Source organism: Colletotrichum siamense (assembly GCF_013390195.1).
Source record: "Colletotrichum siamense strain Cg363 chromosome Unknown KSG_Cg363_contig01, whole genome shotgun sequence".
In the NCBI taxonomy this organism is placed as follows: domain Eukaryota; kingdom Fungi; phylum Ascomycota; class Sordariomycetes; order Glomerellales; family Glomerellaceae; genus Colletotrichum; species Colletotrichum siamense.
This window is the reverse complement of record NW_023501014.1, coordinates 5,021,214-5,032,152: the sequence shown is the minus strand read 5'-3', so window position 1 is coordinate 5,032,152 and position 10,939 is coordinate 5,021,214. Positions and strand designations below refer to the sequence as shown.

The window sequence follows — 10,939 nt, the reverse complement described above, 5'->3', positions numbered from 1 at the left end:
ATTTTGGGTGGTTCGGCCAACCAGAGGACGGGTAGAAGACCGCCCACAGCGCAAAGGTCGCTAATGCGGTTACGGGATTGGGGGCACTTTGTGTGTGCGGTGGTGCATCTTGATGATGAGGTGGACCGTGAGGGGGGGACCGCGACTAGGAACTGGGAGTGCACTGACTGGAGCGCCGCTGGGACTGGGACTGGGACTGGGACTGGAGAGACTGGGACTGGACTGGAGACTGAGACTGGAGACCAACTCCAACTGTGGACGGCCCACGACGACTGACTGACTGCATTGACGGGGGCTTCCCTTGCAGGCGAAAGGGCGGTCGCCGTCGCCTCCGCCGCCGCCGCCGCCATCGACCATCGTGGGCCGCCGCCTTTGCCTTCTCGCTGGTAGTCTCTGTACTTTGGTTTCCCGCCGTCGCTGATTGGGCAACTGCATCTTGGAGATCGCGGTCGCCTTCCGTTGTTGTAGCTGATGTGGCTTTTGGCGGTGTTGTTGCTGCTGTCGCTGCTGCTCCTATGCACCTTGGGAGACGGGTGGCCATACATACATACATCTGCTGTCCAGAGTTTATTTCTTATCTGGGCAGACGAGTGCATGCAGACAGACAGGCAGACAGCACAGAGGTATGCTTGCTTCACCGTAATGGGCACGGCGAGAGCGTCTCTGGCGGAGGGGTTGGCTGGCAAAAGAGCATCGTGAGTTATTCGTGCCTGGCTTCATAGGAAATGAAGGTCTGCTTGGTACAGTACGAATACGTTTGGGGGTGTAAGAGACTGCAAAGAGACGCTGCACACAGAGACCCTGGTCCGCAGCGTGTCATGTCCTTGATGGGGGTGTGAATCAACAGGGCACTCCCCCTCCTTCCAGCGGCTGGTCCTTCCTCTGGCTGAGGTGCACTGCACCTTGGGTACCTACCTACCTTACCTACGCAGTTCGGCAGACTGACTGGTGCTGCCCTCCTACTCGGGCAACTCCCTCCGCCAATTGCCGCAACATTAAAACTAATAGGGAACCCGCACCCCCTTCCACTTGCTCCTGCCCACGGTTCGCCCTTAAGGCTCCTCTTCCCACGCCCCCTTTCCCATCCTCGACCGTACTCGTCCCAATCGACCAACCACTACTTCACCATCCCGCTCCCACCTCCCATCTACATTTCTCTCCTTCTACCGAAAATAAATCAACAACCAACATCCAAAGGGAGCCCGTTCTGGTTGATCAAGCACATCTTCGCCTCTTCCACGACACAACGACGAAATATACTTTCGTCGACGTTTGCGGCCAAGCTTGCTACTCGAAGCATCGATAACACGAGACCCAACGCCTCACCTCCTCTTAATCACCACACCTACATTGCGACACGCTCGCATTCCGCACTCTGCATTCCTACACCACGCGCATCGTTGGATTACATTAATTAGCGCCAACCGCTGCCATCCCACGCGCGGTTTTGTTCTCTACAGCAATCCTCCACAGCATTACTTACACCATCGACTATCGTCAACACAATGGCCGCCGACCTCATAATGCCTACCCTCGCCGACCAGCGCGGCCCTGCCGCTTTTTACGCGCCTCAGCATCGCCCTGACTTTGGCCACACAAGATCTCAGTCTTTTCAGACCGCGCCGCGACCTTTCGGCCAGCGCATCTCCCCCCTCAGCACTCCTCACGATGGCTCCCCGACCTCGCCCAAGTCGTGCTTGACCGACTCGGTCCGCCCTGCCTACATGCCTGCCGTCCTCCGCCCCAACCACCACCACTCCAAGAAGCCGCGAACCCCCAAGGCCGAGGACCTCGACGGCGAGGACCTGCTCTGCCTGCGCCGCACCAACAGCAGCTTCATCAGCCTGCCCGGCTTCAGCGTCATCGGCTCCAAGCTGGCGCGTCGCTCCACCGGCGACAGCGGCAAGGTCGTGGACCTCGAGTTGGATCCCGAGCTCTTCCCTGAGGTTACCGGCGAGCCTACACGCAAGCACTGGAAGGTAAGTCTACACGACGGTGCACTGCATACTCTGCGAGACTGCGGATGCTAACGAAACTCCACAGCCCGACACCGAGTCTACCATGTGCGACGACCCGACCTGCAAGCGCAACTTCAACGCATGGAACCGTCGCCACCACTGCCGCCGCTGCGGCAACATCTTCTGCGGACCTCACTCTACACAATTCATCCCCCTTGACGAGGACTGCGAGTTCAACCCCCGCGCGACCTTGTCCCGCGTCTGCTTTCACTGCTTCACCGAATTTAAGGTATGGAAGAGCCGTAACGGCAGCCGCAGCGGGAGCGACCAGAGCTCCGACTCTACCAGCACCACCCCGACCAGCCCCATCGTTGCGAGCCCCATCGTTCCCACGACGCCGGGCCTCCTGGCTCCCACCAAGGGCCCCGAGGTCGCTGCCAGCGTGCCGCGCGACTGGAACTGGAGCACCTTCTGAAGGGCTCGACGAGTCGGCGCATACGGAGAGAAATAGAAACCCGAGGGCGCGAAGCAACAGACGGATCACGATTCACGGCCTTGACGAAGAGCGAACACAATAGACTCATAGACTTACAAACGGCGGCGTTGATTCTCATCAACCACCCCGACGATACCAAACACCACCACCACCACCACCACCACAACAACAACAACAACAATACCCACTAATGGACTGCGCATACGCGTCAACATCATTACATCCGATCCGCACTTAGAACGCCCTACCGGTTTCTACACCACCGATTTGGCATGGCTCCGTTTTGCATTTAGCGTGGCGTTGGCAGGATATCGAGCTTGGAATTTGGCTTGTCGTCTTTTTTGACAGTATTGGAATGGCTCGTTTTACGGAACACATACATTGGCTCTAATCAGGCCCTCCTTTCGAACGGAGTTTGGCGGCATACTTCATGGAGGTGTCTATACCCCAGATGTGATGGCCGGGCGTTTCGCTTCCCGCTCTCTGAACCCGCCCGGGTGACGAAGCGGGAAGACGAAATTGATCGGCCGAACACCTTCATGGATCGGCGTTGTGTATTTAGAGTTGGCCTCACCTATTGGTCGATGGCACGGAAATGATATAGGATGAAGGATCGGGATAGGGCGGGGGAAAGGAGGAAAGGGTCAACAACCCGGACGGACGGCAGCGCAACCTTGTCGCGCACGTTAGGCCACGTCCGCCGCCTTGGAGTACCCCGCATGACAGACAAGAAAGAAATACCATTGATTGCATCCACACAAAGTTCCACCTCGCGAAACCTTGGCTTGTGACTGTGACGGCTGGACAGGCGGTGGTGGGCTTGCAGCTGCCTTTTCACGATGCTTCATCAGCAATCCAGACGCGTCCGAGATCTTGCTGCTCACCGACCCGTGTCTCTGGGCATTACCCGACAAGGCAAATCTTTAGCAAGCGCGACCGAGTGACTGGTTCGAGGTGTGTGTATGCGCCGTGTGTGTGGGTGGTCATGCTTGAGCCGAGGCTAGCCTAGTGGCTGGTTGGCTCTTCTTACCTCTCTCTCTTGCCAGTTGTCACTCGCCCCCATTCCCCCCTTCGTCCTACCCCAGGTCCAGTGAGGGTAGGTTGGATTTAGCTCGGGATCTTGGAGGTGTAAGATCTTGCGGCGAATGTCGTTGTCGGCTGCGGCGAATCCTGTGGACAAGTGACACACACCGCGCCGTGATTCATACAAGTGAGTGCTCTACCCGCGATGTTACGGAGGCGAGTGGCTGGATATGTGTAACCTTTGCAGTCTTTGGTATTGACTCGCTTTCTTGTCAAAGACGTTTGCCATCTTGGAGTGCTCGCCTTGCAGGGTATGGAGTGGTGACCTGGTCCGCTCACGATGGCATGACAGCGTCATCAGCGGTAGATTCTGGGGCTCATGCTCATGTTGAGTGAGAGAGACAGCCAGACTGAAGGCAGTAGCAGCAGCAGCAGACCGGCGGAGCAGGCGCAGCCGCCAGCGGGAACAAGGGAATAAAGATCGCGGGCCGGAGGAAAAAAGGGGAGCTAAGTACGTTAGGTAGTCCAACGACGACGAGGGCGACGCACCCCGCGTCCCAACGCACCACGCGACGCTGGACGAACCGGGCTCGGACACACACATGCGCGCGCGCGCGCACATGTCAACGCGCTGCCGCCGCTGCTCCTGCTGCGCTCCTGCATGTCTGCTGCTGTACCCGCAGTATAGCCCCCCAGCCCGTGTGAACCATCTCACGACCGGCAGCAGCACGAGCGGGCGCGCGCAAAGAGGAGCAACAACGCCCCCCCGCAAGCTTAAATCCGCTGATGCCGGCCTTCCAAAGTCTGTGCCGTGCCTCAGACATGTTCCGGCGGAGGAGTCACAGCTGCGCGGGCTCTGTGTTGTGACCTTGGAGAGGAGACTTCTGTAAGGCTGGGGCCCTCTGGCGGGAAGAAAGAATGTGACTGATAATGTCACTTGGAAAGGATGACAATAACCATGTTTTGCTTTTGAATACGCATCATGTGGCGTTTGTGAGTCAGGAATACGGATGAGGAAGCCTGTGCGGAGTATCAAACGGGCGTGCACTTACATAGCTGCATCCGTCGGTACCCAACACAGAGACACCTCACCGGAGATTCGACATCGGCGTCTTGCTTGCTCCGGAGGCCGAGTATCCACATTAATGCCGTCTCCGACCTCGCATCGGACCGGCTCCTTGTCGGAACGGCTGGAACACCACCCCGATCCGGCAGGAGCTTAGGCCGTATCCTACTCTTCGATGAGACCAAGTCTCCGAAGCGTGTCATTCAAACGCACGTTTTGGGCACAACACACCAGGAATTGAAGAACCAGATTGGGTACTATAATGTATATACAGCTGCCGGACTGCCCATGTACCTTATGCGATAAAATGCAAAGCTCTAGACGGTTACGACTAGATAACGAGCGCTCCGGGCGATGCAAATGCTTTACCCCAAATGTTTTCCCTGCTCAGAACGCCAGATAAGTATGACCATGCCGCCGTCCCAATTCCCACCCTCTCAGTCCGACTATCCTCCACAGTAACCCTCGTATGTCCCATTACGCATCCGTCCCGACCACTTCGCACAAGACAATCAGGCACGGGCCTTGTTGTTGGTTTTGCCGGCGCCGCGGCGGGGGCTACCCTCGACGGCATACTCGGTAGAGCCGTTGTAGATTTCGCGGTTGACATCGCGGGCAGCATCCCAGCCAGCCTTCTCGGCCAGGGTGACGTTGCTCTCACGGCGGACCTTGCCCTTGCCCTTGGCAGACTCGGCGCTGCTACGGCGGAGGTAGCTGCGGATGAAGAACATGACGAAGAGGTAGGTGAGAGGGGCCAGATAGAAGACGTTGAGCCAGATGGCAAAGGTCTCTCCGCTGGTGGTGATGCACGGCTGGGTGACGTATACGGTCTCGGCGATGAAGCCCGGCTGGGGCGGGGCAGCAGCAGCGGCAGCGACGGACGCGCCCGCAGCCTCCTCGGCGACCTTGGCACCGGCGCCGAAGACCATGTTCTTGAGACCCTCAAAGGCACCGGCGGCCGCAGTGGTAGCGGCCTCGGCAGCGGTGCTGGTGACGGCCTCAGAAGCGGCGGCCTCGGCGGCCTTCTTGGAAGTGTAGACGGTCACGGGAACGGTGTAGGAGACGAAAGAGTGCAGCATGGCATACGAAGCACCGACGAGGAACTGAGTGATCTGCATGGTCGTGAGGGTTCGCTTGATCGCCATGGGAACGCGGATGTTGAAGGCGGTGATGGTGTAGTAGGTGTACTGATCTCATGGTTAGCATCTCTCATCGCACAAAGGCAGGCCGGTGCAAACTTACCATCATGGCGTGAATGAAGGAGTTGACGAGGACAAACATCCAAATGGGAGCAGACATGTAGCGGATACCAGCCCACATGCACATCATGGCGCCAGCGTGGTGGTAGGTCTGGAGGGTGGAGCTGAGCTTGCCCTTGGCCAGGATGATGAAAGTGTCGAGAACCTCGTAGAACTTGCTCAGGTAGAAGATCCAGCCGTAGAAGGCAAGACCCTCGTTCCAGATTCTGCCAGTGGAGGTGCGGCTCGGGCGACCGTCATAGCCAAGCGCAGACTGTCCGGTCAAGCTGGACCAGAAACCGACGGTCTCGTTGTAGACAGTGGCGGCACCGAAGCCGCCGTTACCGTTGAGCTGGCAGAAGCTGTCGGCGGTGGCAGCCAGGCCATTGGGGCCAAAGGGGCTCACGACGCTCCTGCGCATGCCTCCCAACATGCCCCAGAAAGTCCAGGCCGAGTAGACGGCGAGGAAGACATTGTGCAGAACGACAAAGGCGAAGAAGGGCTTAGTCTTGCTGATTGCCCAGGGCTTACGACCAGTGGACTGGTTGTACTTGTTCAACAGCTTGATGGTGACGGCGTAGAGGGCGGCAATGGTGATGGGCACCTTGGGGTCGAGGGCGGCGGAGAAGATGTGGTCGGGGATCTCGAAGGGGGGTGCGGCGGCCATGGAACCCGGGAGCGGCGGGGGGATTGCCATGTGGGCGCCGTCCGGAGGGAACTGGAAGAGCGAGGGGGACGGGAGCTCGCTGAGCACGGTGACGCCGGCCATGGTGGGGGATTGACCAATTGCGAGCCTCGGTTCAAAAAAAAGAAGTGGTGGTCCCGCTGTTCGCTCGGGCGTTGGGGATTCTGAATCGCGTCTCAGCAAATGAGACAGGAGATCGTTTTTCGAGGAAGGTATCTCAGCACGCGACCGCTGCAGAGCTGTTGGATGGTGGAATGTGAGGCTCCGACGTCGATCCGACTCGGTGACAGTGGGAGACGTGGGTGAATTTAAACCAAAAAGGAGGAGTGGAAGAGCTGTATTCCAGCAGGTTGAAGCTCTTTCGCAGACAAGATCTTGCTGACCCAATGGCGCAGATGGTGCTCTGTCTGTCACAGTTGCAGATGGAGAGTCTTCCAAAGAGAGAAGAGGAGAATGGGGAGGAAGAAGAAGAAGCAGAACAAACAGCAAGGTCCAAGCGAGGGGATCCTCGAGGTCTTAATATGGGGAAGGGGAAGAGTGGTTTTCTGGACCGGAGCTGGAACACTGGAGCTTGAGCTGGAGTTGGGACAACAACTGCTGGGTGTGTGAGTGCGTGTGGTGTGTGGGCATGGACGGGGATGGCGACGGGGATCAAGATGGATGGGATGTGTGCTTGGAGTGTGCAGACCTTGCAATTCTTGACGTGGACGTGCAAGTGCAAGTGGATATGCTGGGTGTGCTACCTCACCTACCTTACGTTAGGCCAGGCCAGGCGGCTCCTCCCCTCCTCGTCACGTAGGTATCTGCACTGCTACTACCTAGCTTGATTGGTTTTTTTGGCGTGGGTGCGGTGACGACGAGGAAAGTGGACATGATGGGACAAGATACCTCAGTCTGCTGCTCAGACTTTAGTCATATTTAATGCTGGGGTCGGAGCGCAACGGGCTGATGTCAAGTATGTCAAGCACGCCGCGGCAGGGCAGAGGCGGAGGCAAAGGCAAGCTGAGCATCCGTAAATGCTGCATCTCGCTGCGTGCTATGCAGTGAGAAGGTGCTTATACCGTCTCAATGCCATGGGAAAGTCCTTACCAGATGGGTAGGCATCAGTCCAAACTACCTAAGGGACGAATGGTACGTACTTTCCTTTCCAATTCTCACAGTGACTGCCCATGTAAGGGGAAGAGCTACCTTACCACAGTACCTACCTTACAGGCTTACAATGTAAACCACCAACAACAGGAAAGAGCAGCAGCACATCGCCTTCCTGATGCCGCAAGTCCCTCGTGCGCGCTTGCCCGCCTTGTCGGGTGGCCGCGGGAGGTGCTACTCTCTGTGGATTCCACCACTGAACATCGGCCCCGCCATTCGATGGGAGTGGTCCGCCAAGCAACATGCAGAGACGGATACCTTGTCCTGGCTGACGATTGTTGAGCAAGCACATGATTAACACCACCACCAACCTACGCCTCCGGATACTGAGACTCCGGACGAAGGGCGCCGCGCCGCCTTCCAGACGCCATTGCTGTTGACGGATGGGAGTCCAAGTCTCCAACAACAGGGGCCCTTGGGGCAGACGGATCCATCTTGAACCCAAGATCGACTCCCTGAACCTCACTTGCCTCGGCTCTCGACATCATCCTTGCTCTCTTGCTTTTTTTCTTGCAAGGAATCATGGATCGTTTTTACCCTGTCCGTCTGGGGCAACATTTCGCAACAGGGCCCGAGCAACACCAAGAATCAACTTCAGGCTTGCCTCGGAGCAAAGTTGCCAACATCAGCATCGGCACCGTTCAGGTGATATCACCTTTGCGCGGCTGCCAATTTGCTGACCGAAACGGTTGGACCAGCTGCGACATGGGTGCTTCTTCTTGAGATGTGGCCCTCGCTGTTCCACGAGAACGAGGCGCCAACAAAGCTTTGGTCACCAGCTCCAACTCTAATCCGGGAGCCGCTTGCCCAGGAAAGGATATGCTGCTTCCAATCAAGGCACCTACAGGCTACATACACTAGGAGCATCTGTTCGGCCCAATCGTCGACAAGGCCATGGTTTGGCCATGAACCTGCACCACCAGCCCGCAGTCCAGGCCAGTCAGTGCTCTCTGGTCACGCTTCTTCCGACATTATGCGACACCCACGAGATCGTGATGAGATGCTCCCAGTGTACTGTCTGCCTGACACGAACTGCCCGTCGGGAGCTCCGGCTTGTCACTTGAGCAAAGGGGGGAAAATTGTCACGCACAAGCGACGCACTTGCAACGGCGCGCAACACGCATTCTGGAGAGACGTCGGCTGCCAGGGACCCGTTGTCACCCACTCCCTTCTGGAAGCTCAGCCTGGGCGAATAAAGCCCCTGGTTCCTGGTGGGATCCTCGCGTGCGGGTCGTGTATCTTTACGGAGGAAATGCTAGTGCTCTCACCCAGATGTCGTTCTGCAGGCTAACGCGCATGAAGTAGCTCACGTTGCAAACTATCGACAGTCCATCCGCCGTGGGCCCTGGCTACCCGACCTGCGTCCATTTTGTTGGGGAGCGCTATCCCCGATTCTGTCCATCTTCCTGCTTCGTATCACAGATTTTTCTCTCTTGATTGCAGGCCTTTTGCGGGAGGACCCTCTTATCCAGCATCACGAAATCGCTTCAGACGCTCCGATAAGCATGTGAGCGACCGGGTTTCGAAGCAGGCTTCTCTACGCAGTTTGCCATCATGCCATTGATGACGGCCGTCAAGTCGGACTTGGTCGATTAGACTCGGCCGGAATCCATCAGACGGCATTGAAGCGCCTCTCCCGTCTTCCACGTTCCTCAGTGGCATCATACAAAGACACACCTGGGTGGCCCCCTCAACAGCTGCGCCCAACCAGACATTCGACTGCAAATGGGCGACATGTTCAAGTCGTGCAGTGCACCGCCGAAAGCCAACCACCCCGCAAACTCCGATGTTCGCAACTGCCAACAGCCTGGAAAACGGATACTACCAGGAAGGAGCTTGCGCGTGTGCTCGCAGAACGGTCAACAATTTTCTGCGCAGATCGACTCTCACATGCATTTTTCAGACACTCTTGACGATTTTCCCAACAAATTCGGCCTTCAGAGGCAAACGCGGCCCCAACTTCCGTTTTGAACGCTCTTGGCCGCCAGACCGCCCATCGCCAGATGACACCCCGCGCCCCCTGTAGACGGATGCTGGACCCGCCATTGGACCCTGAAAAATTCCACTGGACGTCTGCAGACTGCAGTCCGTTAGAGGGGAAGCCAATCTGGCATTTGGCCACTGACACCCTGCCGCCGTCGGGCTTGCTTCTGCTTGCCTGCCATGTCCTGGATGGTCCGCTCGCCCGGTTTTGCCGGTCCCTTGGCGATGCTGGACGACAAGCCGATGCGCTACCGAGTGACAGACCCGAGCCCCTGGTCTAGGCTGTCCCAACGGCCCCGTCGCCGGCCCGGACCCAATGCCTAGTGTCCGGCGAGATTGACCGTGGCGCCGGCTCACTAGCGAGCTGTCAGCCACGGAGACCGCCGACTTGGCCGGGATGAGTGGTTGCGCCATGTGCGGGACCCAGGACACGGAGTCTGCGCCTCCGGGTGAGACGAACTGAGGATGGACTTCATGTAGCGCCCGGAAGCTTCCAACGGCCAGCCAAGTTGCATGGAAGGCTGCGACATCGAATGTTGCTCATGGTTTCGATGAAGCATATATCAAGCAACAGACGAGCAGGTTCGACTGACGGACGATTGTAGAATCATGAGCATTTCCAGTTCTGTACTGTTCATGCGAGCCGAGGTTGAGCCCTCCCCGGCCGTAAACTTGCATCATCGATCTGCCCCACAGGATCTTGAATCTCACCACAGGCATAGCAACGTACGATCGGCACCTACAGCTGACCCGGCATCTTCCTGTTGGCGCAACCTCGAACCACTGCCAGATCTGCCCATTGAAGGTTGTCCGGAGTCAGATTCCCGACAGCCCGGCTCCCAGGTGCGCGGCTGTGTCGTTTTGAAACCAATGCGTTCTTCCAAGACACCAGCAAACATGCGTTGCAGCCGCGCTCTAGTCATTTCAGCCCTTCAGCAGTCGGCCGGTCCCGTGTCGGGCGTCCGGTATTTCACTTCAGTACCTGTGGTGCAGCTTGTTGATCGCATTAAGGTGCTCTCTCTGTCACATTAGCTGGGCTCTCGGCCTCCCACTCAAGCCGGCTCCGGCTCCGTTCCCCGCACGATCAGCTCGACTCAGCTTCTCTTACTCGCACTAACAACCTGGCGTGAGGTTGCATGCACCCAAGTGCCGCGCCATTGCTGCACCCCGCCTGCATATCTGTTCTGACAGCTCCGTCACCCAATGTTGGTGTGAAGTGTTTGTGCAGACGGCTCGAACTCCAAGACAATCAAAGTCATTTGGAAGCTAGGATGGGTTCTAGAGTGACCCGTCAAATCTAGCGATGCCAAAGCTCTTTGACCTCTTGCAGGCATCCCGGAT

At 57.6% G+C, this 10,939-nt stretch overlaps 2 protein-coding genes across 2 annotated transcripts; one reads left to right on the top strand and one right to left on the bottom strand.

Moving 5' to 3' along the window:
- Positions 1-1,505: 1,505 nt before the first annotated feature.
- CGCS363_v001256 (FYVE-type zinc finger-containing protein) lies at positions 1,506-2,433 on the top strand (the record flags this gene model as incomplete). The annotated part of the gene is made up of 2 exons (XM_036633105.1): positions 1,506-1,979; positions 2,044-2,433. The coding sequence occupies 2 exons, from the start codon at positions 1,506-1,508 to the stop codon at positions 2,431-2,433; spliced, it is 864 nt and encodes a 287-aa protein (XP_036501434.1).
- A 2,622-nt stretch (positions 2,434-5,055) lies between these two features.
- Positions 5,056-6,550, bottom strand: sre1-2 (Elongation of fatty acids protein sre1; the record flags this gene model as incomplete). The annotated part of the gene is made up of 2 exons (XM_036633104.1): positions 5,056-5,730; positions 5,786-6,550. The coding sequence occupies 2 exons, from the start codon at positions 6,548-6,550 to the stop codon at positions 5,056-5,058; spliced, it is 1,440 nt and encodes a 479-aa protein (XP_036501433.1).
- Positions 6,551-10,939: the final 4,389 nt, after the last annotated feature.